Source organism: Sinohyriopsis cumingii, chromosome 3, assembly GCF_028554795.1.
Source record: "Sinohyriopsis cumingii isolate HCF-2022 chromosome 3, ASM2855479v2, whole genome shotgun sequence".
NCBI lineage: Eukaryota > Metazoa > Mollusca > Bivalvia > Unionida > Unionidae > Sinohyriopsis > Sinohyriopsis cumingii.
The window spans coordinates 80,709,549-80,737,098 of NC_142963.1; the positions used below are offsets into that span (position 1 = coordinate 80,709,549).

Consider the following 27,550-nt stretch of genomic DNA (forward strand, 5'->3'; position numbering starts at 1 on the left):
TTTTAAAATAGGTGATCTGAGGAAAACAATGTACACAAGTATGCAAGGTTGGAACATGTGCATATTCAACTTAATGAAACATTCATCAAGTGTGTTGCTGTGCAGAGCTTTCTTCTGTTGAAAGTGGAAACTTGAAAACTTGACACTAACAAATCTGCCAGCAAAATAACCTGACTCTAATGGATCCACACAGTAAAGAAAAGAAACATCATAACAGATATGTTCTACACAAATAAACTTTTATTTAGAAAATGGATGTCCAACAATGAATGAAATTATCACAGCAGTGAAGCAGCATACAAACACATAGCAGCCATTTTACACCAATGGAACTCTCTAGTTCAAATTACATTTAAACTTACTTAAAAGAGCAGCTCAGGTTTCACTAAACATCTAAAACTTTCTACCTCAAATTAAGATATCTGAATATCTTTCTAATTCCTTGGTTGGGAATTAGGATTGTTTCCATAGAATATTAAGCAGACATCAGAAAATAAAATCTTGAAATTTCATTCATGATTTTTACTATATCTCAAAGGAAATTTTTCAGATTTTCTCATGTCAGAATAATTCCTCAATTCTTCCTTCAGGAATTTAAAGATTCCTGTGGATGACATTTATTTTCCTCCAAAACAGCAATTTTTTTTATTCTTTACACTACCGCTACCACTGATAAAAATGCTGACATTGTCTGAAGCATTTTTAGCGAGATATGAAATTTTGAGAAGTTTTGTGAAACCAGGACCTGATGTGAACTAAAACAGTAGTATTAATCATTGTCTGGAGATGACTGGAAACAGAATAAAACAGCAAATATTTCTGCTCCACAGTTTAGTTTTGATTTTAAAACTGTCCTGTTTGAAATGGAGACTCGATTATCTAGCACGTTGGCATAAATTGAACATAGAACATTCACTTTTTAATATTGGGATATAGTGTACAATTCTGTGACAAGTACTTGTGAGACCAATGCTAAAAATAAATCTCTTTTGAATACATACCATATATACATGTATGCAAGTTAAGTCCTACTGCAAACTGTGCAGACTTTGATATGCTCTCGCATAATGTGAGAGCAGATCTGGGTCTTTGCAGTTTTCATGAGTAATCAACTGAAGAAACAACAAAGACCTGGATCTGCCAGTGGTTTATGCAATGGCAAATTAAGGTCCATGTTGTTTACTGCACACTACTGTGTATAAACTTCATTCATATATATTTGTGAATACTTATCACTGCTAAGTACGACACTATATGGTTATTCATACCAAAATTTGTAGAAAAGGTTATTTGAACAAAAAAATGCAACAATTTGTATCACAGTGCACATTTACACTTATTTTTAAACAGGCGAGTACAAGACCAGGCAAATACAGGTAATACAGAACTAATGTAACATAGCAATTGTACCAATACAAACTTACTTGATTTAATACAAAAAAGACACATATTTTTAGCTGTAGGAGATTCAAGTAATTGTTCAGTGACTGAATGTCATCACATGATGGTTCCATCAGTGAAAAATACAACCTTCACAAGGGCCTAGATTAAATAATTATCTATGTACCAGGAAATCACAGACTATTCATTATCTCTAACAAAATACACAATTTGTGTATCAATACAGATTGCATGGAGGTGTATTGCTTATGTAATGGTGTTGCTAGATGCAGTTTTGTGTTACATGGTGATGCACTTTTGGTCTTGAAAACAATCCAGTCATCAGGTAAAAGATTTTGACATCACAACATTTTTAACATCATATGTTCACCATAATTCATTTACATACCTGGTGGATTTCTATGTATACTTAACAAAACGGGCAAAATATTGGGTGATAGTTCCAGGATGCATATTACTCTGTGAAATTTGCAATTCCAACAAAACCCCTGCACACTTCATTGTAAATTAAGATGCAGTGGTCAAAAAGCATAGGTGAAGAATAATGAATGGTTAATACAAAATTAAAGTAAATTATTATGTGCTCTACAACCACAGACCAATGGCAAAATGCAGTCTACTGTTGCATTTAATTTCAGTACCCCATAGTGTGAAAAGATACTTAAGTTTATCTGCATCATTTGAGTTTAATAATCAAGAAGAGCAACTTAAGTTAAACTAAATCTAAAATTTTAATTGTTGCATCTTTCTTCTGGGCACAGTTTGCCCAAAGGCTAGTTCTGATTTTCTGCAAACAAAAATTTAAAGAATACCAGCACAGATAAATATACTTTTCACTCATTTGCTCTAATTATTATTTGCTTTATTTCAAATGAGTCCAACTGAGTCTGGATTGGGTAGCAGGAATTACTTATACCATTAAATACCCTTTCTACAGCACATCAAAATACAAAGTAGTATATGATTTGAGATAATATCTGAGATGTACATAATAATAATAATAATAATAATACTGATTTGATATCAACAGGGACTTTCACAAATAACATTTAGTTCAGTATATTTTATAAGATTAATTTTTGTTTGCAGTAGACAAAGTTTACAGATATTTTTATGTGTCAGGTACATATTAGCTGCTATACCACTGTCACTTGTTCTGACACTGATGCATGAAATCCATTAGGGAATAAAAAGTTAATTAATTTAATGGTTTCATGTTTTTTTTGTATCAAGTATAATATAAATCAAAGAAAATGACTGATTCTAATACCTGAAATTTTGTACAATCTGCAATATCTTATCCAATAAAGCATATTTTCGTGTAACCAATGAACATGCCTTTGTTGTGACAAATACAGAGAATGGTATTAACTCACTGTGATGTCATTTATTTTGACAATTTTAACTAGGTCATAGACCCCATTACATTTTAGAGGTAACACAATTATATGCATAATGTACTTCATTATATGGGGTCTCAGCATGGGGAGGTATACTGTATTGTCCCCCTTGGATAGTGTTATAATGAGGGAGTAATGGATATGTTCAGCTGTAACTCACGTAATCACCAATAACAAGTACATGATAACTAAAATACATAAACAAACTTTCAGACTGCAACTAATTACACAAAAATCATTTTCAAGTACATGTAACTGATAAAAAGATTAATAACATTGTTCAAAATATCAGTTTGTTTATCTGTATGCTTCAAAAAAGATTACAACACTCGATAAGAGTCTTGGCCTCAAGCAAATCAATTATTAATCAATGTGAAAACTGACTGTTGAGATTATTGGCTTGCCATATGTTCAGGAGTCTTGGGGAAGTGACATTAATGGAGACTATATTTAATTTTAGAAAGCAAATGTAGTTAACCTTGATTGGTCAAATTAAGAAAATGAAAGAGGTACATTTAATAGCATCAGCAGTGGATACGTAACATCTAGTTACAGTAAGGGGTACATTATAAGATTTGATAATTAAAGAAATGTTTCATCATTAAACTGATACCACTAAAAGGTTTTAAAGATATCTTACAGATAAGATCAGCCAATCAAATTACAGTAATCTTATTTTTGAAAAATATCTACATCTGCATTTAAAGAATCTAATTATGTCTTCAAGACACTGACAAGTCCCACCACATCAGGATCCATCATTCAAAAGTCATATCATGTACTGCAAAACATGTACCCAAATGTTTGAGAGTCTGATGTGGTTGTAATAAGTGTTGGAGGATCGATCTACCCTCATACCATATGTATATAACATGAAACCAAACAGTACACTATAGAGATCCAGATGTGTGGTTGTACTAGTGTGTTGGAGGATCAGTGTCTCCATTCTTTATTCTATTGGAATAAACAGAGAAAACATTTGTTGGCATACTATGCAATAAAATACACAAGTCTACACTGTTTAGAGTTGAGTGCACATTAGACAGATGATTTAACAGAGTAAATTCCTCCCCCTGGAGTGACTTTTATGCATACAAAAGTTTACAAATAAATCCTAAAACTGTAAATCTCTTACATACAGTTCATGATAATGATTAAGTCCATTTTCTTAATTACATGACAATTTATCCTTTTCATATATGAGAGGCTTTTCTATCAAGCTGACCCATTACTTCTTAGGTTTCTGCCCCCCTCCCCCGACTCACAAATGGAAAAATACTGTAATATTCCAAGGCTCTGAGGTGTCTATTGTATATTAAAAGCACAGGAAAAATTATAAAATTGTATATCATACAAAGGCATAATACTTAAGGAAAACTGTTGTTAATAACCCTTGGTGACAGCTGTAAAGAAAACCAGAAAAAAATTAATAAATCCATTTGGCAATACAATATAGCAACATCTGTTTCACAAATAAGACAAATCATCAAACAAGGAACAAAAGTGTCTTGCTGACATGCTTAAGTGGTGGTGGGGGGAAGGAGGGGTTATCTTTATATTAGCAAAGCTAGAGCAAACAAAGCAACAACTAGCATTTGTATGGAGATTTACAATATCCAGGATAAATAGCAATAAATACAAATAGATGCAGATGAAAACTCTTAAAAATAGTGTAGCAGAAAAATGGTAATAAACTCAACTCTGGATAAACCTTCTGTAACCAAGACAGATGTGTATGCATACAGCTTAGACAAATGAAAAATATACATACTCCAAACACTCTTATTTCCATTGGTTTTATATGAAATCCCATCCAATTAGTGAACTGAAAGTGTCTGCTCTAAACATGAAACAAAATGCCTGTAAAAACTACTACAGACTGTTGTTACAAACAGAAAGCTGCTGTTGAAAAAAAAAATGATCCTAAAAATCGGTCTTACCGGACACCTTCATAAAAAGGGCACTGCCTCAAAAGGTCAATATTCATTTCTTATTATTTCCAATTTATTTCACCTGTATAAGCTTAAGTGACTGAAATTTATTCATAAATCACACATAAATGAACAAATATTTAAAAAAAAGAATAAAAACTCGATGCATATTATCCAAAATGTAACAATTGTCAATTAAAATAACCGAGTCCAAAGTGCAGTCAAACCACCCACTTACAAAAATGGACCACATTTGTATAATGGTCAAGTTCCAAAGGTCTCATGGGAATAGGAAAAATACAAATTTACATGACTACCAACACAACCTGTTAATTAGAATCACCTATATACTGTCCACTGGGTGGTGACTGTCACATAAAGGTCTAACTTTATACTGGTATATTTCAGATCATGAAACTTTTCATTTTTAAAACAAATCCTATTCTAATATTAGAAGAGACAGGTTTAATCTGTATTCAACTGAATCACAAAAACTGTGATTCTTTTCCAGCTAACAAAAAGTGTAGTACCCAGTTTGCATCTGACAGGTTTTACTGAACACACACAATGAATACCATCAAATGGTTTATCTTTCTGGTAGAAATAGCAGCTAATATGGTTGGAAAATAATAAATAAAATAAAAAAACTTGTTCATTTAGCTGAGACTTGAAACAGTTCTATATCAGAAATCAATATTTTACAACTCACTTTCTTGACTGACAGTAGGGACATAAGGGGATTGAACTTCTCATGTAAAAATGTCTTTGGGAGTGGAGTAACTCCATAATAATAAAAAAAACTGCTAAAAAAGATAGAATACATAATTAATATGGCCATTTTGATATAAACTGGGTTATATTCAAAGCCTCTCACTGGGAATGGGGTGACAAACAATAAAAAAAAGAAGCATTGGTACTATAAAACAAAAGTTCTACTGACTGTGAATTGTGTTATGAGCTACCCTTACTATGAGACCTTCAAAACTTGAACAAGGAATTGAAACACTGTCAGAAACTTTGAAATACAACTGAACTTTCATAGAAAAATGAAACACTAAAAGAACACATTTTGAGAGAAAACACTGATGCCACTGCTGCTTGAAGGGTAATATCTATGACTTCAATGTAACACTTGTAAAAATAATCTGAATACTGACAATAATGATGTCACATCTGGAAAATAAATGTCTTATAATTGCTATTATAAATCTCTCTTCAAAATGGAAAAAAATTAAATTTGAAGATAATATTTAAAACTTAATAACGTAGGTGAAAGGGCAACTTTATATAAGCAACTGAATGGATACATGAATAAAATTATCCATGGCGAAACAACTTCCTTGACTCCTTTCCAAAAAATGTGCATTATGTTTGAGTGACATTCCTTTACTAAGTACCAAACCTTTTCCCAGTTAAATTAGATGCATTTTGAAAACTCACTGAAGGGAGGGGGGAAAAAAAGTTTTTAATACAGAATGCTTTATTTCCAGTAAAAACTGGAAATTTTACTATGATGAAACTAATTATCTTAAACTTCAGATGCATAGATTTAAAAGAAATTGAAAAATAAGTCAGATTTAAAAGAAATTGAAAAATAAGTCACATTTATGATATCAATAAAATACATGTATATAATGATGAACATATACACAAAGGCTTACTTTTCCATAGTGCTGCCTTAGATTTTATTTAAATCAATACTATGAATTACAATGTATACAAGCTTATAAGTTGAGACCAACTAAATTGATACATATCTACCACAACATAATGCATTGGCAGATCTGGGTCTGTGCAGTTTGTTAGGAGTAATCAGTAGAACAAACATAGATCTATCAGGTGGCAAATTATGGTATGGCAGATTGCAGATTAGGGCCTATGTTGTTTGAAAATTGTCTGGACTTAAAAATGAGTATATACTGTAGATTTCTGGTACAAAAAATGAGAAATTTCACTTTGTTGTTTAACTACTTGTAGACAAAATTCAACAAGATTTTCACTTACGATGATGACATGAATTTCACAAGAAAATGTAAAAATAAATACTGAGAATCATAATAAAAAGCAAGAGGCTCAAGATGGCTTTAAAATGCTCACATGACTGAGATCAACTTACAAGACAAATTGAAGGGCAGTTAGTAAGGAAAACTGGGGTAATACTGTGGTGTCAAAATTTCTTCATATTTTGTTGTCTGATTAAAAAAAGAATTGTCTGATGGTTTCATCACCATCTTTAGTAGTATCTGATCGTAAATCAGCATCATTTCTATAAAATTTAAAGGCAGTCAAACTGGGATGTTTCTTGTTGAATTTGATCAAAAGATGATGACAGTTTTTGAGAAGGAGTCATTCACAGGCTTTTCTATTTTTAGTAACAAAGGCCATATTGGATAGATGATCCGCATCATCTGCATACATTTAAAAAAAGTCTTGATACAAAAAAGCTCTTGTCAAATTTTATCAAATTTAGTTGACGAACTTTGAGAAGTGCTCTGAAGTTTCTTAAAATAGATTTTAGCAACAGTGTCACTACTGGACTTTGGATGGCATCATTTGTAGAAACTTGACGGACATTCATGCAACAATGCTTTCTGTCAAATTCTGCAGATAAATTTTATAGTGTCATTTTAAGATTTTTCTTTTCTAAGTAGCATTGACCATACTTGATGCTAAATCATCATCATCATCAATACAAACCCAAAAGGCTTTTAATAACAGGATGGATTCTGTAAAATTTGGTCAAAAAATTCTGTTCAACAGTTCTGGAGAAGTCATTTAAAGGTATACACCACTCCCTCGATAACTTGCACCCTGATAACAAACGAACCCACTTAAAACATGGGGTAAGGCGTGGATACCATTTTTTAAACCAGAAAATTCTGCAAAAATTGATATCTATTTGTTGAACTTGAAGAAAATCCCGATCAAAATTGGTAACAGAAACTTTGATATATCGCTCATCTTATCGTCCAAAACGGTAGATAGAACTTGGATATTTTAATCAACACTATGAAATATCAAATTTAAAAATAGGTCGTACAATTTTTTACATTTTCTGTCCAAACGACATTCCAAGTACACCGCAATTAATGACATGTAAGGAAATTTTGATCAATGAAAATGTCACTTACTTCGAGTGGAGGCAGTGCTTTAATAAAAAAATACAAATTAAATAATTTTTTTATCTACTGAAATTTGAGTTCTAGTTCTATCTTTTAGTTCCTTTTAAGTGTAATCCTCATAAATGCAATGTGTCCTCTTGTAATTAAATGTAAAATGCATCAATCTACCATAACAGCTATGTCTGCAAGCGTTTCTCCAAGAACCTAATTAGGTTTATACCGCATTTTATATTTACTTCCGGAAGTATTTGCTGTAATGTTGCATGAATTAAAAGCTGGCCTCCTTTGTATTATCACGTTAAGTTTGTCTTTAGAATCAAATAAAGGAGGTGGAATAAGATCTAGTGGCCCCGGTCATATGTCAGGCGAACTCACTTCATTTGATCAATTGAACACTTATGTTATTGTGTATGTAACATAAACTACCTTAAATTAACTGACTCTTTCATAACTGTGATCAAAGATAACAAGGCAGCCAAGTGAAATGAATACTTCGTAAAATAAAGAGCTTGATTTCACAGATATGGATCATTGTGGGCAAGTGAGTTTCAGAGAATTCTTGAACTGGCACTTAGAGATATCCTCAAGGATGATAAGACGTTTCATTATTACTTCCAATGAAATCATGACATCAATATTGTACTAACTGAACAATACAAAAAATAAGTTTCGATGTAGTTGACTGTCTCATGAAAGAAATGTTGCGTGTTTTTGAAAAAAAGAAATCTTGTTTGGTGGTGTATCAACAGTTAGCCTAGTTCCCTGCTCTGTGGACTACCAATCTGGCAAGATAATATTAAATGCCATTACAGGAACCAGACTCATCAACAAAACAAAACAAAAAGCAGTGCTGTAATACACAGATTTTTTCGCATACACGTGATGGTTGTTGAAACCAGTTGGAACCATCTTTCACATGTAGGACATTTTGAAAATAAATGTAATTTAAACAGAATAACGAACAACTTCATTAGAAAAAAGGACAATTTATAACACGGACCAGCAGCAGCATGTTATTAAACGTCATTGGCAGTTTTCCTAACCTGTGAAATGAGGTAGTTTACTCAGACATTATTAAAAATTATTATCGATGTGATTGTAAAATGAGGATTCAGACAGGAAACAGCCCAGTTCCCTATTGAATCTCCCCTCATCCCAAGGTTTTCTCGATGTCAAAGTGAATTTTTCAATTTTTGGAGGTCCCTCAGTAACACGCACCTCGCTTATAGTGCAGTCTATGTTTCTGAACCCCGTTGTGTGCGAGTTATTGAGGGAGAGGTTATATTAATTTTAGCAGTGGCAGTCATATCTAAAAATATCACTGTTTGTGTAAACCTTAAAGGCTTTTAAGCCAGAATGTTTGTTCCAAATCTGGTCGAAATTGGTCAGGTGGGTTTTGAGGACACGATTAAAATAGAAAATGTTGACAGAGGTACTATGGACAATGCACAATGGATACAGGGTTATGCATTAAATTCAATTGGCCTTACAGCCAGCTAAGCTAAAGAGAAATAATTTTACTGAAACTATTATGGATTTACAATGATGTAGGATAGATAGATACAAAAAGACAAAATACACAAACAAGGTACACTTAGTGTCTTCTCATATTAACACATGCAAAATCATACCTGTCTTTCCAGAAAACCATATGTGACAAAAGTATGGCTAATACAGGGGCATGTTTAAAAAGAATACTCGGGATACCTTCATGGGAAAATGGAGATATCATATTTAGAAAAAGCATATGAACAATAAAAAGACATACAGAAAGCTAATGTTGGGAAGTAAACAAAAAATTAACCCCTCTGAAAGCCTTTTACACTGTGCATAAAGTATAATAAATTTAAATGTGTTATACAGAACAAAATATACATTATAAGCATAAGCATGTTTTACAAAATAGCAAATAGTACAAGTATTTATTTCAAGAAAATTCTGCTCAGATCTCTTCTTTCCACATACATTTTTCAAATACATATGAAAATAAACTTTCAATGCTTTGTATTATCAATCTTTAAAAAATTTCATATTCATTACATACATAGATTTCCTAACCTTATGAGTTGAATAAGAAATACTTAAGTTCATGCAGTTGAATCCATGCATTTCAATTTAAATTTACAAACTTAGGAAACAGAAGGTTAGGCATCTCATTACATACAGAAATACACTTATTTTATTACCACGAAAAATATACATATCCCAATGCAAACGTATATATCACCCAAGCAATATTTAAGTAAGACTGGTTCTAAAATCATTTTTCAAAAATACTTTTCTCAAACTCTATATATATAATTTCAGGAGTTACCTCACAAAAATAATATTAGGTCTGACAATAATCTGTCTGTGGCACTTGAAACTCAAAGAAAATGCACATGTTCAAACTTTCTCCAGTACAGGAGTAAAGATCGGCTGAAATACAGTATTATCTGATTCATTATTTGACACCAACTGTAGCCAGGATCGATCTAGATCTACAGTCACATAATGCACCAACAGACCGGGGTCTTCTGTGCTGTTCATTTTACTGATGATTTCAGAGAAGTACTGTATAAACCCTGAACCACTGGTGCATTGAGTGATGACAGATAATTGTGTTCCTTGTGTGCAACTGGGTGTTGTTATTTATACATGAGCACACTCTGTGGTGACAGATCAGTGTTCCTTGTGCAAAGTTGGGTGTTAATTATACATGAGCTCACTGTGGTGACAGATCAGAAAGTTCCTTGTGTGCAGCTGGGTGTTTATACATGAGCATATTATATGATGACAGATCAAAATGTTCCTTGTATGAAGTTCAGCGTTTATTATTGATGAACCCATATGGTAGTGGAATAAACCCCATTTAAGCATACTCATGAGTCATCAAATTTTTGGCCTCCTCTCCATTCAGCTTTGATCCATTTGACCGTCTCCTGCTGAAATGCAAAATGTACCCCTGCACCTGAAAATAGTAGAAGGACAACTCTTTTTATGGTTGTGCAACAATGTTTGGAATCAACACAATTCCAAATTGATTTGACATACTGAAAAGCACAAAATTTGGAAATCCCAGTTTTACTATATGTTTATCATTACACTGAAAATGAAACCTGAAATAAAATATTAAACATCTTAAAACACTTGTTGTAATGTTGCTTAAACAACAAAGTTTTTCCGAGTCTGATCATGAAAGTTCTTCATTCAAAAAGGACTTTTATATAATACATTAACGTTTCAATTAACACATATATTTTATTTATTTATCAACAAAGGAGTTGTAAATAACAATTTCATAACCACTTATTGTATCTGACAAGTGAACGGCACACTACATATCCACCTTGTGTTTTACTTAGGCAGTAGTGTGGCATGACTTACATAACCACTTATTGTATCTGACAAGTGAACGGCACACTACATATCCACCCTGTGTTTTACTTAGGCAGAGGCGTGGCATGACTTACATAACCACTTATTGTATTTGATAACTGAATGGCACACTATATATCCACCCTGTGTTTTACTTAGGCAGTAGTGTGGCATGACTTACTGCAGATTATTGACCAAATCGGTCCCATTGACTTATTGTTTAGAAATCATTATTTTCCATCAAACCCCAAAATGTATATTTTTTTTTTCTTCCAACCACTGACAAACCTTGGTGAGGGAACTTACTCTAGAGGAGATTATTGTTTCAAACCCACTAACCTTTAATCACAATGACCTTAACTTTTGACCTGCCTTACTTTTAGTGCAAGCTGTCTATAAACTTTGGTCATTGTACATGGCCAAGCACCAAAGTTAGTATTTTTTTCTTTCAGTTACCTTTTCTTTTGAACCCAAAATAAATAGGCATATTTCTTATGTTAGCCATCCAAAAGCATTGCTAAAAGTAAACTTCTGAGAACTGAAATTTGTGTGCAGAAACCACTCTGGTGATTTTGACCTCCTGACCTTTCAATCCAAAATCAAAAGGTTTCTATCTTGCTCCAAGCCATTCACAAAGTTTAACCTAGTCCATTGATACAAAACTAGTTACTGTGTAGAACTAATGTTACTGTGTGAAAACATTACTCTCCTCCAAGTCAAAGTGACCAAAACAGTTTGATTCCCCAAACCAATAAGTTACTTCCTTACCCCAAATCCAGATATCTACAAAGTCTGGCAATGGGGATAGTGGTGCCTATTATGCAGGTGACAGGTACACAGATCAATACCATAACACAAAATGCTGTGCCTTATTACCGATTTATTCAACCCAACCTAAGAAGAAGCATTTCCAATCATACAATGACACATTTCATCACTATCTCATAGTAATGATATTATTCAGATAAGCAGATCCATCTTTGTGCTTGAAAACCTACCTTGTGCCTATTCTTGAAGACTAAGAATGTAAACACAGCCATACCGATCACCAGTAGAATCCAGGTGTAGAAACTGACCATGCCCTGTTCAGCTCTGATGGGTCTGTTTGCAACAAAGTTTTCCTTCACCTTGAATTTACCATTACCTAAAAGCAGAAAGATTCTTTATACAAGTGAAACCAACTTACTGGAAAACTAATCAACATCATTGTTTTTATAATTTCACTCAATGAATTTTGAAAACTAATTCACTAGTGAATTATTGCTGCATTTATTGTAAGTCAAGTTCACTTGACATAGTTTATGCAGCACACGACAACATCAGAGCTAAAAAAATCTGATAGTTCGACACCCAAGGCCCCTCTAATTTTAGTTAGGGCCTGTCTTGTTTTCCAAGTGAGGTGCCCATCGGGCTTGTAAAAAAAAAATTGTTTGCCTGATGAAACTTTGCTCATGATAATGAAATGAGTAAATGTACTTTCAAGATGTTGACATATCTGCCATAACATGATACAATCTAAATCAGATTATCACTGATTTAATCAAATGAAGCTTTGCTAAAAATATGATTTTGTACTCCCAAAAAATAAGATTTTGTACCTGACAGGGTTGTGTTTACAGAAAACACAATTTTCAGTAATCTTAAAAAAAAAAGAAGAAAAAAAAAAGAAGAAACTTTCAGTTTATGCCCATTACATGCAGTTATTTATAAACGGTGATGTGATGTGATTTTGATTTTTAACGTAGCTTTAACAATTTTTCAGCCATATCGCTACGATGTCTGCAGTGTGGCAGTTTATAGTGATGTCTAGCACTGGGGCATCATGCCGCAGGCATGTAGCATGATGTCCCACCCAGACACATTATCCTGACACCAGGCCGACCAGCCCTAACACTAACCTCTTAATGCTGAACGCCAAGCGAGGCAGCTGTTAGTACCATTTTTTAAGTCTCTGGTATGACTCGGCCGGGGATCGAACCCACGACCTCCCATATCCGAGGCGGACGCTCTAACCACTAGGCCACCGGAGCGGTTTTATAAACGGTACTCGTAATGATTGGACATGAGATAAAACTATCTCTTGGGCAGTTTAAATAGTAACAATTAAAGGAAAAAAGGTCAGGAATAAAATCCAAGTTTCACATTAACATTAACAATAGTTATTGAGATGTGTTGAAGGTTGCCAATCTGCACAGGTAGGATCAGGAAGTGGAACTACCCATTACAGGTAAACCAAAGAGATGATAGATGCATGTACAAGAACAAAAGTTATTACATATTATTGCCTTGAATGAGAATATTTAAGCTGCTATGTAATATAATTTTGAAAAGTTTGTGAACAGCAGCAGCATTTCTTTGAAATTGGGTTTTACTGCATATATAAAATACAAAGCATGATCATTTCATTTACAGGAATAGTGTTCAAGTGTAATTCGTTTTTATTAAATTTATATTCGAATTGTAGCTATTTCAACATTGTGTGACAATATTAAAAAAGGGGAAATTTTGGGCTTGTGGAAACTGGAGTCTGGCATACCTGTCAACTTTTCAAAAGCCAAGTAGGGAGAATAACAAATAATGGAGATTGGGACAGAAAATAGGGAGTTTTATGTGGCATTTTTTAAGTGCCAGTTTCAATAAATACTGACTGATCTTCCAGGTCCAATAAGGGTGAAATTCTCAAAGGACGGGCCAGAGGCACCCGCAGAAACTTTTTTGGAGTGGGGCATGTAGTGGTCAGCTATGGCATTTTATGGATGTAGGTCAAAACATGTTTAAAGGTGAAATCGGGTGAGGCAGTTATTGCCCCTACCCCTGGTCCCAATGTGTGAGCGCTCATGGGAAGCGCCATTTCTCTCTGTGAGACACCTCATTTTCCATCAGAACAAGCCCCCATTTTCATATTCTGGTCAGCTGTGACTGCATAATAGCTAAAGGTTAAACTTAAGTCCAGAAGCATAAGACCAGTGTGACTAATTAACAATTAATCCTTATCATTGCATTTACCTTGTGAAAAGGACTGCCCTTTGGACATACAGTACTTCAAAGAAACCATGTGCTAGTGTGTTTATATAAGCACTAGCAATTGATTGGCATATAAATGATGCCATATTTTGTTGCAACTTACAATGCCTAGGACTTCATTTTAACAGTTAAAATCTGCAGTCATAAGTTACCATACCAACTGTTTTTCCCACATTTTATATCCCACCTTATTTCATTAGGTTTAACTCTTAAGGCACATAACACTGTTTACTAAATAAAACATTTACTCTGAATTAGTTCTTAGTGGGGCACATATACTGCTTGGTATATTTTGTTTTATTCCTTCATTTAACTTAATCATGGTAATTAAAATTTATATACATGGCAGAGGAGTGCCAGGTGTTATATTTATTTGACTTAATTTATATTTGATTTAATTTAATATTTTGTTTTATTTCATCACCTTTCATTTTGGATTTCATCAGGATTCGAACTCAGTTTCATTAGGACTTTTTATTACTAGGACTTAGATTTTTTAATTCTTGGATTATTTTGGATTTGATTCATAAAACTGTAAGTTCTTTTTCTCATTTTTACCTTGTTTTTCTAGGGAAATAAATTATTTGTTAAATTTTACAAAGCTTGTTGTCTTCACTCTTTTCTTGTTACTGTTTGAAAGAGACTAAGCACGTAATTCAGGTGTTTACTGGCCGAGTTTCTTTGGCAGAAATGGAGATGCGATTTTGTTTTCAGAGAAAATGACTCAGCATTCACAACGATCATTCATGGAATTTTTTAAAATATAGTACTGATGTATGGGTTTAATAAATCTGACATTTACATGAATGTTTAATCTTAACATTCTATTTACTGAAGAAAAAAACTTTGTAGTGTGATATTAATTATTTTGTCACATCAGTATTCACAAGTGATAAAACAGATTATGGCATCTGTGGATTGCATACGATATAACTACTATGTATGGGTTGTTTTTGTTTGTTTTTAGAAAATTGACAGACATAATGTAATAATCGGGAGTTCTCTGTTAAAAATACCGCCAAAATTGGGAGGTTTTTCTCCTGGCTTGAAAGTTGACAGATATGAACTGTCCAGGCTTGTGGAATTTCAGTCGGGGCTTGTGAGTTTATTTAAGTCACCAGCCCAGGGCCTGTGTCTAAAAAAAATATTCTTTGAGCTCTGAACATACAGGTAATACCCATTATAATGTGATTCCACTTAAAATGTGATGGCAGCATGGTTCCCATTTTTTAATTTAAGGTGACCTCTCTTTTTAACATCCTAAATACATGCTATCGGAAAAGCCGATTATTCATATTCCTAGCAGATTTTTAATCCCAGCATTGCGTTTAATGTTGCCATAACTTCTAAAATTTTCTCCCCCAAAAAATGAAGGGCTATATTTGTTAATGAAAATAAAGAAAAGCTATAGAGTTCAGACAAGTTAAAGGATTTTTTAATATGGTCAGCACTGTTGAACATTTGGAGGAAGTTAACATGTAGCTAGTTTGATATTTTCTGAGAATTTGTTAACGCGATCCTGCTTATAATGTGCTCTTGTTCTTTGGACCCTGAGCATTGTGTTATAACGGGTTTTACCTGTATCTACACTCTATAGATTATCAGTACTAATTAGCATATTGACCATATATGACCTACTTACATATGACAGTTTAGTTCTCTCCGAGTTGGATGCAAACTTTAAATTACAAGACCCTACAAGTGAGATGATCTGAAAAATCACCTAAAGTAATGCAAAATTAAACAAAAGTATCAAGGACAAAAGAACAGATAGACACAAGATGGAAAGACAACTGAGGTTAACAATAAATACCCCTTTCACGTTTATTGTAAAACAACTAACACTTTACCACAGTCTACATATAACCAATTTACCATGTAATCTACATATAACCAATCTTAAACTTCACCATGCTGTCTACATACAAGCAACCTAAAATCAAACTTTGCCATAATTTCTACATATAACCAACTTTAAACTCAAAAACTAATCACCTATGAATAACCAATCTTAAATGCAGACTTTAACCTAAAAAAATTCCACATAATTAGCCAAAAAAGAAACAGTAGAAAATTGGATAAAAAGGTAATTAATCTGGTCAAGTACATGCTATTTAATAATAGAAGTTAAATTCACAGTTTCAACACAAACTTTGAACTAAAACTTAATTTTTGAACTAAGTAAGATTGGGTAAACAAGTATGGATTAAAGTGAGTCATTATTTAAGATAAAGAAATGAAATTCAAATGCAGTTCTTTTCAACAAGCAATAGAGAAACCTTAAAATCCTTAAAGTGCTTTCTACACCAAAGAAACACTAAAAATGTTAACCTGCTGTCTACACTTAAGAAGCCTTAAAAATTTTAAATTGCTGTCTGCACTGAAGAAACCTTAAAAACTTTAACCTGTGACTACAATGAAGAAATCTTGTAAATGTCACCTAGAATACTAACCCAATCACATTTTATTTGGAATATTAGCCTACAACCTCGCGAATCAAGCCCTACTAAAAGAAAAATTTGTCTTTCCCTGTCTATATCAATAGATGAAGGGCAATAACTCTTACCCATAACGTTCCCTTGATACCACTACGTGTCGCCATTTAGCTAAGCGAGATACTAACAAGGATGCTCACATGGTGGGGTGTTGGGAGGGCTTTTAAGTAATGTGATTGGGTAAATATTCTTGAAGAAACATTATTTACTTAAAAACTTGCTTTCTGCTTCAGATATGTTCCCCAATCACATTACATTATGAGAAGAAGTTATAGGAGAAAGGGATGCTGAGCATCCGACCTCTACCTTGGTTTTTCCTAATAGGAAAGAATGGCTGAATTTATCCATGCAAATGGTAATCCATTCTCCTAACTACATAAGCAACACAGCTTGGAGTCACTTGACCTGTGACCCTAACATATGGTTATGACCTGTGACCCTAACATATGGTTAAGAAGATGACTAATGATATCTTCTTACCCACAAAATTTCACCTGTGAATCCAGCAAAGCTAACAGGCTGTGTTGATTGATCTGGTTGGGTCCAAATGCCCTCAACCCCTACCAAATGATTGACAGCACATCCACGGCCCAAATTTTTGGGTCTGGAACTACAATGTTGAAAGGTGGGTAGCTTGTGATTCCATCTTGTTGCCAAGATGCTGATGATCGGATGCCCCCGGAGTGCACAAATCCGAGTGAAGACTTATTGATGGAGAGATTATTCCATGTGAAGGACATGACCACCTTTGGATCGATTCTTGGCCATGACACTGAGACTGCCGGGAATGTGTCTGATTTATATGTTGATATGGAGATTGTTGTACACACATATAAAATGCCAAGTCATAACACACAGATCAAGAGATTTGGTGCCTACCTGTTTGAGGAGATAAGTCACCACCACAGAGTTATCAAACCTAATGAGGACCATTATCGCCTCAGAGTCAATCTTTTCAGAAATAAAAGGTACTGATGACAGCCTTCATTTTAAGGATGTTGATGTGTAGAGGCCATTACCCTGGCTCCCAGGTGTCACTGACGGTAGTGAATGACCTTGTATAAGGTCAACAATAGTGTGGTAGGACTGTGATTTTACAAAACAAAGTCCTGAAAAGTGACAAATCACTCAAAAATTGGCAGAAATTGAAAAATAATATATACAACCTAGAGCAGATCAATAAATCTGCACAATAAATCCAAAGTGAACACTGGATGGATCCACAGGAACCCAAAAATGGCTGGATTGGTGGAGGAAGAATTGTATGATGTGTAGTCTGTAAAGCAGTGAAGCTAAAAACTGGCGATACCTGGTGGTAACAAGGGAGGTAATGTGCAAGAGTTAATGCCTTTGTCTACTGATATAGACAGGGAAAGACGAATTTTCATCTTTTAGTAGGGCTGGATTCCTGAGGTAGCAGGCTAATATTCCTAATGTAATTTGATTGGGGAATGTATTCAAAGGAGAAACCTTAAAAAGCTTTAACTTTTTGTCTACAATGAAGAAACCTTAAATGTGAAGTCTAATCTCAAACTTTTCCTTGTAAACTGCAAAACTTCAGTAAAATTAGGTGAATAAGAATTGAATAAGGCCAAGCACATGCTATCTAACAAACAGAATTGGCATCTTTAATTCATCTTTTCATTCTTACAAGCTATAAACAAAAACCCAAACATACACTCTGGCTTGCTGCCATCATATGCCATCACCATGGTCATAGAATAATCCCCCACGAACTTTGTACAAGGCAATCTAAAAAATTCTATTGCTTTTTTAAATATTTTTTTAAAATGATATTTGAATGATGAAATCTTTATGTGCCTATTCTAATAAATAAATCAAGAATTTTGACCAACTGACTTTTTACCAGAATGACATGTGACTAAGATCTAAATTTTACATGCACAAACATAATCAAAGTAGAGATATATGTATAGCCAATGTGAGGTATGCATGCATTTACATATACAGTCAAACCTGTCTTAATGGTCACCTGCAGAAAGTTGCCACCTGGTCAGTCATTTAAAGTCCTGTGTGCAACTGTTTCCTGCCTTCTTCAGAAAGTAACCATGTATTTCCTAATCAACAGTGGTTTCTTCCTCCCTTTAGTGGTCAGCAGATCATATCAAAAGTGACCGCTCTAAGTACGCAAGGCATTGTTTAGAGTAAAAGCATGTGATGCAAAATGATGCACTCACTGAACTCCAATCACTCTGTTAGTCTAATTCAAAAGGTGTCAATATGTTAAGTTAAAAAATGAGTCTTTTTGCTTTTTGCTTGCTGGATAGTGGAAAAAGTAGTCATACCACTGAAGCAGACACTGAAGTTACAAGTTACATCCCTTTTCGTTAGGGTCAGGGGTCATTCAATATTAAAAACATGTTCTTAAGGGCTGGGGAAATTTCAGTACATGGGTTACAAAAATAGCCAAATACAGCTTCTTTTAATTTCCTATTCATCACAGGCTTCTCGCATAAGCTGATTGTCTTTTGATCTGGCGAGCTGAACAACTGGCTAATTCAGATACCATTTTTGAAGCATGAACAGCTGTTTCAAGCCAAATTTATACAAGCTGTGTAACCAAAAAGTCAATCCTGTTTTGTAGCTGTCAGACCAAAAAGAGTTCTCTGTTTCATATTCATATGAAAGCTGTCAATCAGTAGTGAAATTCGTGTGCATGGTGCACAAAACAAAGATCTATCATCAGTGATGATTTAATTTATGACATGCCATCTGTTGACAAATGCCAGTTTTGCCTTACCCGTGGGTAGGTGCTATTGACAGGATTGATTAACATTAAATACCCGTATGTAAACCATACTTTCTTATCAAAGCTGAAATAATTCTGAGTGCTTCTATGCAGTATTTAATATCTGCAGTATCACGGATAAGTAAAACCTCTTTCTGCAACCAACCCTAAATGAGACCACACCCCAGTTACAACAACACTTGGTTATTCCCATTTACTTTATAAAAGATCAAATTTGTCCCTGTAAAAATTAGCCCAAATACTCTCAACTTCAACAACTTATCATCAATTCAAATTCTAGGTATTAATTAGGAAATGTTACCATAACATTTTGAAATATGACGGAATCTCTCTCTCACTCTCTATTTCTTCAATTCTTAGTTCAGACACTCCTTACCCGCTGCAGCCCCCATTAGGTCTATGTTGGAATCAAAATGATAAGGACTGAACAGCATGGACTTTTCTGCAGAGTCTTCCTCTGAAGCTGTAGTGACCTTTTTGTCTTCATCTGCAAAAACAGTCTAACCTTCTTTCTCAAACTTTCATTGCTGGCATTCCAAATTCAATAGAACTTCAAAATAAATCCAGTGATAGAAGTCCGAAATTCTGGTTAGAGTTTTCATTAGTTTTGAGTTAACTGTGTTCACAGACTAAGAATGTATTACACCAGGACTAAGTGGGTCTTCAAGTTATGTAGAGTAAGTGAAGCCATGTATAAGTGACTGATGTTTCTGTTATCAAAGTTTTACTGTATTGGCTTTTAATCTGACCTCATTACTGAACTAGATTTATGTTATTAGAAAGAGAAATTAAAAAAAATGACAGAACATGTACAATTTCTTTAAAAGTTACAAAGTTCAACTAGGCAACATGCATGTACAAAAGTTATGAGCTGAAAAGAGATTGGTTCTTGTGTTAGTATAAAACTCGTTTTGGGACTGTTCAAGACTACATGTACAAACACAAGGTAAAAAAAAGAGAGCCTTAATCCAAACAAGCCACCCATGTGGGCCTGATATTGCTAACCTTGTTAACTTTGGTCTAAAAAGCAAATGTAGTAAAAGACACACATGTCAGGATTATCTCCAGACAATTAGTAGAATTGGTGATACACCTTTTCTTTATTATAATGTTTCTGATCTTAATGCAATTCTAGACACAATGTTGTACCACTATGGACCCCATAACCAGAAACATACCAATGAATAACAATTTTGGTTGAAAGAAAACAATGTGAAGCTTAGCACAGGATATATTAATTTCCTTTTCAATACACTCTTATTTAAAGAGAAACTGACAATGTCCACTATGCCACAGTTCAATATATCACACTATTCTCAACATATAGCCAGTTGGCAAATAACAAAGTTCTCCCTATATTGCAGTTTTGCATATAACATTGTCAGTGGTTATGGACCCCAAAAAACAAGTTATAATGATGGATAACTGTATCTGACATAATCACAGTTAAATTTCTATTCTGAGTAACTTCAGCTGGACCAGTTATTGCACTGGCATCCCCACCTCCAGACCTGAAACTAGAACTTCTTATAACTGATTCACAGGATCACCATATTATAATTTTTTCTGATCCTGGATAAATTTCACTGACCTGTGCATTCTTGTATTTCTGTGCTCACTGTATTCAGTTCAATAGGGAAACTGCACCAAACAAAATTTTGATATTACATGTGGCAATAAATATTCCAACCAAGATTGATCAAACATACCAGAGGCATTCAGAATTCAGGAGAAATTGGAAGAAAATTGTTTCTGTGGTTGTTATGGAAGCCACATCACTGCCAGTGACCCATATAATTTTAGCATTCCTGAGTAACATTTCTACCTAGTTCAATTGAAATTGGCCCAGTGGTGTTTGAGAAGTATGATGAAAGATCCAATCCAGATGCAAGGCTATAATGTAAGCTCGCTTAGCTTTATGGCCAGAGGAGCTAAAAACATAAATACTAGAACATGGAAGACAGGCTAATGTGGTCAACATTTTAAAAGCCAAAGGTAACAAACCATCATAGTTAATGTAATCTTCATTTTCCTCATCTTCTTTCTCTTTATTCTCCTCATCCTCATCCTTCATCATCTCATCAAACCATTTGGGTTTGGTCTGTTCCTTGGTACTATCAACATCATCATCATTATCGTCGACTGGAATTAATAAATAAGAATTACTTTTAAATATGCTGGTCATCAAAAAACTAGGATGGCTCTTTGGAATTCAAGCCATCTCTTACTTGCTCTTAATATGAAAAGAATGAGCTCCCAGGGCTAATGTGAAAGCTCTATTTAAAAAAAAACATCCACGACCTTTTATTCATTCGTTCACATTTCTACCCACTAGATCTGAATTTCTCAACACAACTTACCAATCTGTTATACAAGAGTGCCACAAACAGTACATTAAACCAGATTCAGTATCAAAAGGCCTTTATTGTATGATAAGATGTTTCTACTGGGGTCAAAAAGGAACAGCTACCTGGATAGGGAAACAGGTTACTCTTGACCTTGACCTTGAGGAATGGGATTTTAACCAAGAATACAAAGAAAGCTGTCAAGACAAGACATGTAACAGGCCGAACTTTCATTAAAATATCTTCATTGGTTCAAAAGTATACCATCGACAAAGATGCTAGTCAGTTACATTTCTCCATTATGTGATCTTAACCTTGTTGCAGAGGATATAGCTATGACTGACAAGTCTCGGATTTGGCCAATGTAGGTATGTGAGAAAGCTTGCCAGTAGCTTCTTGTGGGTCAGTGGGTCTTTTGGGGGTTTTCCTGGGTTCTTCCTCCACCATTTATACTGGCTGCCATGTATAGCCTATCTTGTGCTGAAAAAGTGGTGTTATAACCTACAACAACAACAATTAATATTCTTCTTCTTTACCAAAACTGCAGACTGTCCACAATGTTTGGTCCAGATATGTGATGGAGAATTACAGGTTACTGCATTTGTATGGGAAAATATGAATGAGTTTTTGGATGGAATACTGCATTGCCTTGGGAGTGCAGTATATCCTTTTGACAAAACGAGTTCATATTTTCCCATAAAAATGCGCAGTAACCTTTTTATTATATGCTCATTTTTTTATTCTACCTAAGGTTTAATTATATAAACAAAATACACTACAAGAAACAAAGTAAATGAAAGTATGCCACATTCCAAACTAAATAAACAAGCGCTTATTCATCATTACACAAATCAACATTATTACTGCGCACATAACTCGCCCAGATAAATTTGAACTTAGTCGCGTACTCAACATAACTTTTGAAAGAAAATGGCGTGTCTAGTTAAAACTGAAATTTGGAGTCATATTGTGAATGAATGTGCATTGCAACAATTTTTCCATTTGATCTGGAATGAATAGATTTTGGTATTTTTCTTGATTCTAGGAAATTTCGTGATTATGGACTGGATTTGTATGTGACAATTCCACATGAAATACATGAGATTGAAGAAGTGTGTTGACATCTGCAAATGTGTTTCTGTTTCTGTCATTGAATGTTTAAAATCATAATGTGGGAAAAATATGAAGTCTTTCAACTGCAATTATCAAAAAAACGCTATGGAATTTAATGCTTATTTCATTTTGAGCACAGTAAGGAGGATGCAATTGCACTTATCATTTAAATTACAGCACAATTTCGAAATGTGTAATCCAGATTGAAAACCTATGACATGGCTCATGTAATCTGGATTTGCAGAATTAAGAAAATACATTTTGAGGAAATTCAGGATGTAAAACCGTAAGTATATTTTATTTTGCCATTCTTATCACCAGCTAAAGAAGAGAGTATATGACTTGTCACTTGTATGTTATTTGTAAGGACCTTATCTCACGTCTGTTATATACTGTAGCTAGCCTAAATCCGTAACATTGTATCAACACGGAATGTGCCAAAGCAGCTGGTATGTGGCAGTCCACGAAACATCTGTTTTAGTTCATTCAGAAACAAATTTAAACAACCACAACGTAAAGAGGCTCTTATGCGAGTGTACATGATTTATGTACAAATCAAAAGTGCTGGTGTCTGTGTCCTTTGTTTGTTTACAATAGAAAGTAGTTCCTTTATGCATGTGAATGCTATATATGTGTATTGTCGCACGGATTCAATATCGAGTAATACTGCACAATTCTGACAATGTAAAGTTAACGGGGAAAAAAATGAGCATATAATAACTAATGTTACTGCACGGAAACCATCTGTCTTCTTTCTGTCAAAGTGACCTTAACTCTTGATCATTTGACCCTAAAACTGATAGTCTTCTTCCATGCTCCAAGTGCAAGACATCCATAAAGTTTGATAACTTTGATGGCGGAGAACTTGAGTTATTATGTGGAAACCTTTTTTTCTTCTTTCAAAGTGATCTTGACCTTTGATATTTTCACCATCAAATTCCCAATAGGATTCTTCCTTATCCCAAGTGCAAGGCATCCACAAAGATGAGTTATTGTGAAAATGAAATTGGTAAAATACAGATGGACAGAAAGATGACATTATAACATAATATGGTCCACCTCATGGCAGGTGTAGTGAAATAAGTGCATATGACCATCACTAATTATGATAATAATCATATATATATATATATATATATATATATATATATATATATATATATATATATATATATATAAATAAAATCCTGATTTTATAGTAGTTTTTAATATTCATGCATAATTAATAATTATAAGGGTCCTTATGACACAATTCCATCCTGAGTGTATTATAAAAGTAAGTACATGTAGAAACAGTAATCCCTCTTTATAACTTAAAAAAAACAACAATGTTCTGGACGGAAGAAACACCCACTTTGGATTCCATAAATGTTAGTCACATGGATATTACTAGATACCTCATTACACTTAAGTACAATGAAAAGGACTTGAAGTTGTTCATTGTATCTAGCAGCAACTCCAAATATATGTCTATCTTTTTAAAAAGAATAAAGTAGGAAAAACATCTGAACTTGGACTTACTGTAGACAGTTAATACAGTATGTAAAAGGAACACTTTGAATAGTTCATGAAATGGACTTTGGACAATTTTTTAACGTAGCTTTAACAATTTTTTAGTCATATCACTATGATGTCTGCAGTGTGGCAGTTTATAGTGATGTCTAGCACTGGGGCATCATGCCACAGACATGTAGCATGATGTCCCACCCAGTCACATTATCTTGACACCAGGCTGACCAGTCCTAACACTAACCTCTTAATGCTGAGCACCAAGTGAGGCAGCTGTTAGTACCATTTCTGTAAGTCTTTGGTATGACATGGCCGGGGATCAAACCCACGACATCCTGCATCCGAGGCGGACGCTCTAACCACTAGGCCACCGGAGCAGTTACTTCATTAAACACCATTTTAATGACATTGATCATATAAAATAAATAAAACAAGAACAAAGAAACTAGAAATTTTTATCATGGTACATGGATGCCAACCAAAATGCCAGAAATAACCTAAGAACTAAACTTAAGGTGTGATATATACACACACAGACACACACACACAAGGGTAGTATATATACCCATATCACTGACCTGGAGCGGCATAACAACCAATTACTGAAAGATGCATACCTTGAAAGTCATCATCATCTTGCATTGAATCCAACATGTCCGTTTTGTCATTTTCACCACTTGCTGCACCTGTTTGATAAAATAACGGCAAAAACAACTAAAAGAGTACAACCTGTACCTGGTAAAATAAATACACAAACACTTTTGGTATACTGGTATATTAAACAATTGAACTTGTCTCAGATAAGATGTGATTTGAGGTCTGAGGCATATTTCCATTAAAGCCCCTTGCACACACCAGCATCTATTTTTCCAGAAATAAAATGGCAAAATTTGGTGAGTTCCACAAGCTAAAGCTAAAGGTCTCAAAGAAACTGTGTTCTGCAACATATTTACTTATTATAACAGTACAGGAAGGGTAAAGATACAGATATAATTCAAATATGTTGTAGAAATTGTTAGTTGATTGACTTTAATGATGACCTACTATATCATTTAAAGGAAATTGGCGCAAAGTGCATTTCTTAAGGAAGGCCAACCCAGGATAGCATTTGGTGTGTACTTAACACATGACCCTCGGAATATATAGTTTCTACTGTGCTCATTTTATGTCATATGGATCCCCTTCCCCACTAACATCCCATGGTGTGAAAATTCTGGAGAAATCACTGCATATTTTATTTTTAAGAAAATGAGTCAATCTGATATTTAGGTACAGTTTTATGTCAACAGTAACAGTATTAGTGGCAGTGGTGGTCATTGTATTAGTAGTGGTTTTATTATTAGTAGTAATTAATTAGTAGCATTAGTATTAGCTGCAGGTGAACTTGAAGGAGGAGGAGGAGGAGATGATGAAGAATGAAAAGTAGCACACATGCTAAAAGAGGTACTTTATTTGCTTGCTTGTAAGTCAGATCCAACTGTCAACTGCAGAGCCAGAACAGTCACTGTGTAAATACACTTGCACATCTGGACATATGCAGTTTGTAAAGATTAATCAGCAAATCAAATATCACAGACACTGCCCTGCATGCACAACATGCAATGACAGATCAGGGTCTATGATGTTCACAGTTGGACTCAACATATATGTGAGTATATACAATAGATGAAAATGACTTGCTGCTTTTGCAACATACATGATGTATACACAGTAAAACTTCAAAAACTCCAAGTGCTTCATTTCAAATGTTAGCTTACTGCTTTCTGTTTTCACTGTCAAGAAAATGATTTAAACTAGAGTAAATGAGTCATTCAAGACATGGGGAGTATTCAAGTCAATGATGCTCTAATTATGAAAGTTCTACTGTATACTGCAGTGAGGAGTCTGGAGTGTGTTACACCATACCTATAGTCTGTGTGAATGGATATAAAGAGCTTGTAAACTCGATTGACAACTCGCTGCTGTAATCAGTCACTTCAGGATCAGATTCATTTGAAGATTCAGCAAAATCAATTAGATCCACAGCTTCGTACTTCTGAGTGATGCTTGCTTGTTGAGAAGTGTTTGGTTGCTTTCTATCCTGTGTGTTGGCCTCAGCATTAGTGGATTGCTGAACACCATTCTGTCCCACTTGAGCACCATCTGGAGTGTTCACATTTTCTTTCACTAGGGTAGTTTCATTTGTGTTCTGTACAACAGCAATTTGTGCCTGTTTTTCTGTATTTTCTCCTAGACGAAAGTTCAAAATGGGAGTACAGTTCTATTAAATATCAAGATTGTTTTAGAGATGCAATTTCAGTCCTATTCCCAATGCCAAAAATTATCCCTGTTTGAGTGTGAAAATTCCTAATCAAAATATTTCATAAAAATATGTGTCCTATACTAGATATTGGCTTTCAAAGATTACTTTAATGAGTGTAGCAAAGAGATCTAAAGAGTCCAAGTAACTGAGGCTACTGAAATATTTAAATATCTTAAAGTCTTGTCCTTTTACATATTGCAGGATTAGATGATCATCGTTGGGTATTTATCGATGTTTAAATCTGACATAACCACTTACAAAGTAAATTTGTGAGTGATGATGTAACAATTTGTGAGCAATTATGTAACAATTACAACAAATACCCATACATGATCTTAATCCTTACAATTCCAATTTACTTTTTGTTTGCCATATCAGCAGATTTCATCAACTAAGCATTCACTTTTGGGTAGCTTGAAGTTTTCTTTCATAGCCTCATCACTGCAACAGAATGTATGACCCCATCTTCACTAGCCAAGAGTCATTGACTCTTTATATAGTATTACTGGATAGTGTCAGCAGATCAAGCCAGTTATTTAAGGAACTTGTTATGGTAATATTTCTTTTTTATATCTGGATGTTTGTTGTTTAAACCAGGCTATTCCTTTTGTTTCAACATTATGCTTGCATATGGCATGTGTTGCTTTAGCTTTCATTGTTCTTGTTTTCTGCACATTTCAATCTTTCAAAACAAATTTGTGACCATTTGTAGTGATATCCCTTGCTCATCATGACCCTGACCTTTAATAACAACTGATGGAATATATTTATTGAAGCAAAA

The 27,550-nt window shown here is 34.2% G+C and overlaps 1 protein-coding gene across 3 annotated transcripts in view; it reads right to left on the reverse strand.

Annotated features, from left to right (window-relative positions):
- Positions 1 to 220: 220 nt before the first annotated feature.
- The window catches only part of LOC149803184 (uncharacterized), a 51,376-nt gene continuing 24,046 nt past the window's right edge, over positions 221 to 27,550 (reverse strand). Inside the window, exons 3-8 of one of the 3 annotated variants that reach the window (XM_089952798.1) lie at positions 26,373 to 26,696; positions 25,085 to 25,153; positions 21,505 to 21,642; positions 19,877 to 19,987; positions 12,210 to 12,355; positions 221 to 10,804 (exon numbers count right to left, since the gene is read on the reverse strand). In XM_089952798.1, the coding sequence (XP_089808924.1) occupies positions 10,706 to 10,804; positions 12,210 to 12,355; positions 19,877 to 19,987; positions 21,505 to 21,642; positions 25,085 to 25,153; positions 26,373 to 26,696 (887 nt within the window). In that variant the 3' untranslated portion in view covers positions 221 to 10,705. The remainder of the gene's footprint in view (positions 10,805 to 12,209; positions 12,356 to 19,876; positions 19,988 to 21,504; positions 21,643 to 25,084; positions 25,154 to 26,372; positions 26,697 to 27,550) is intronic. The other 2 variants (XM_089952800.1, XM_089952799.1) reach the window with 2 other exon arrangements.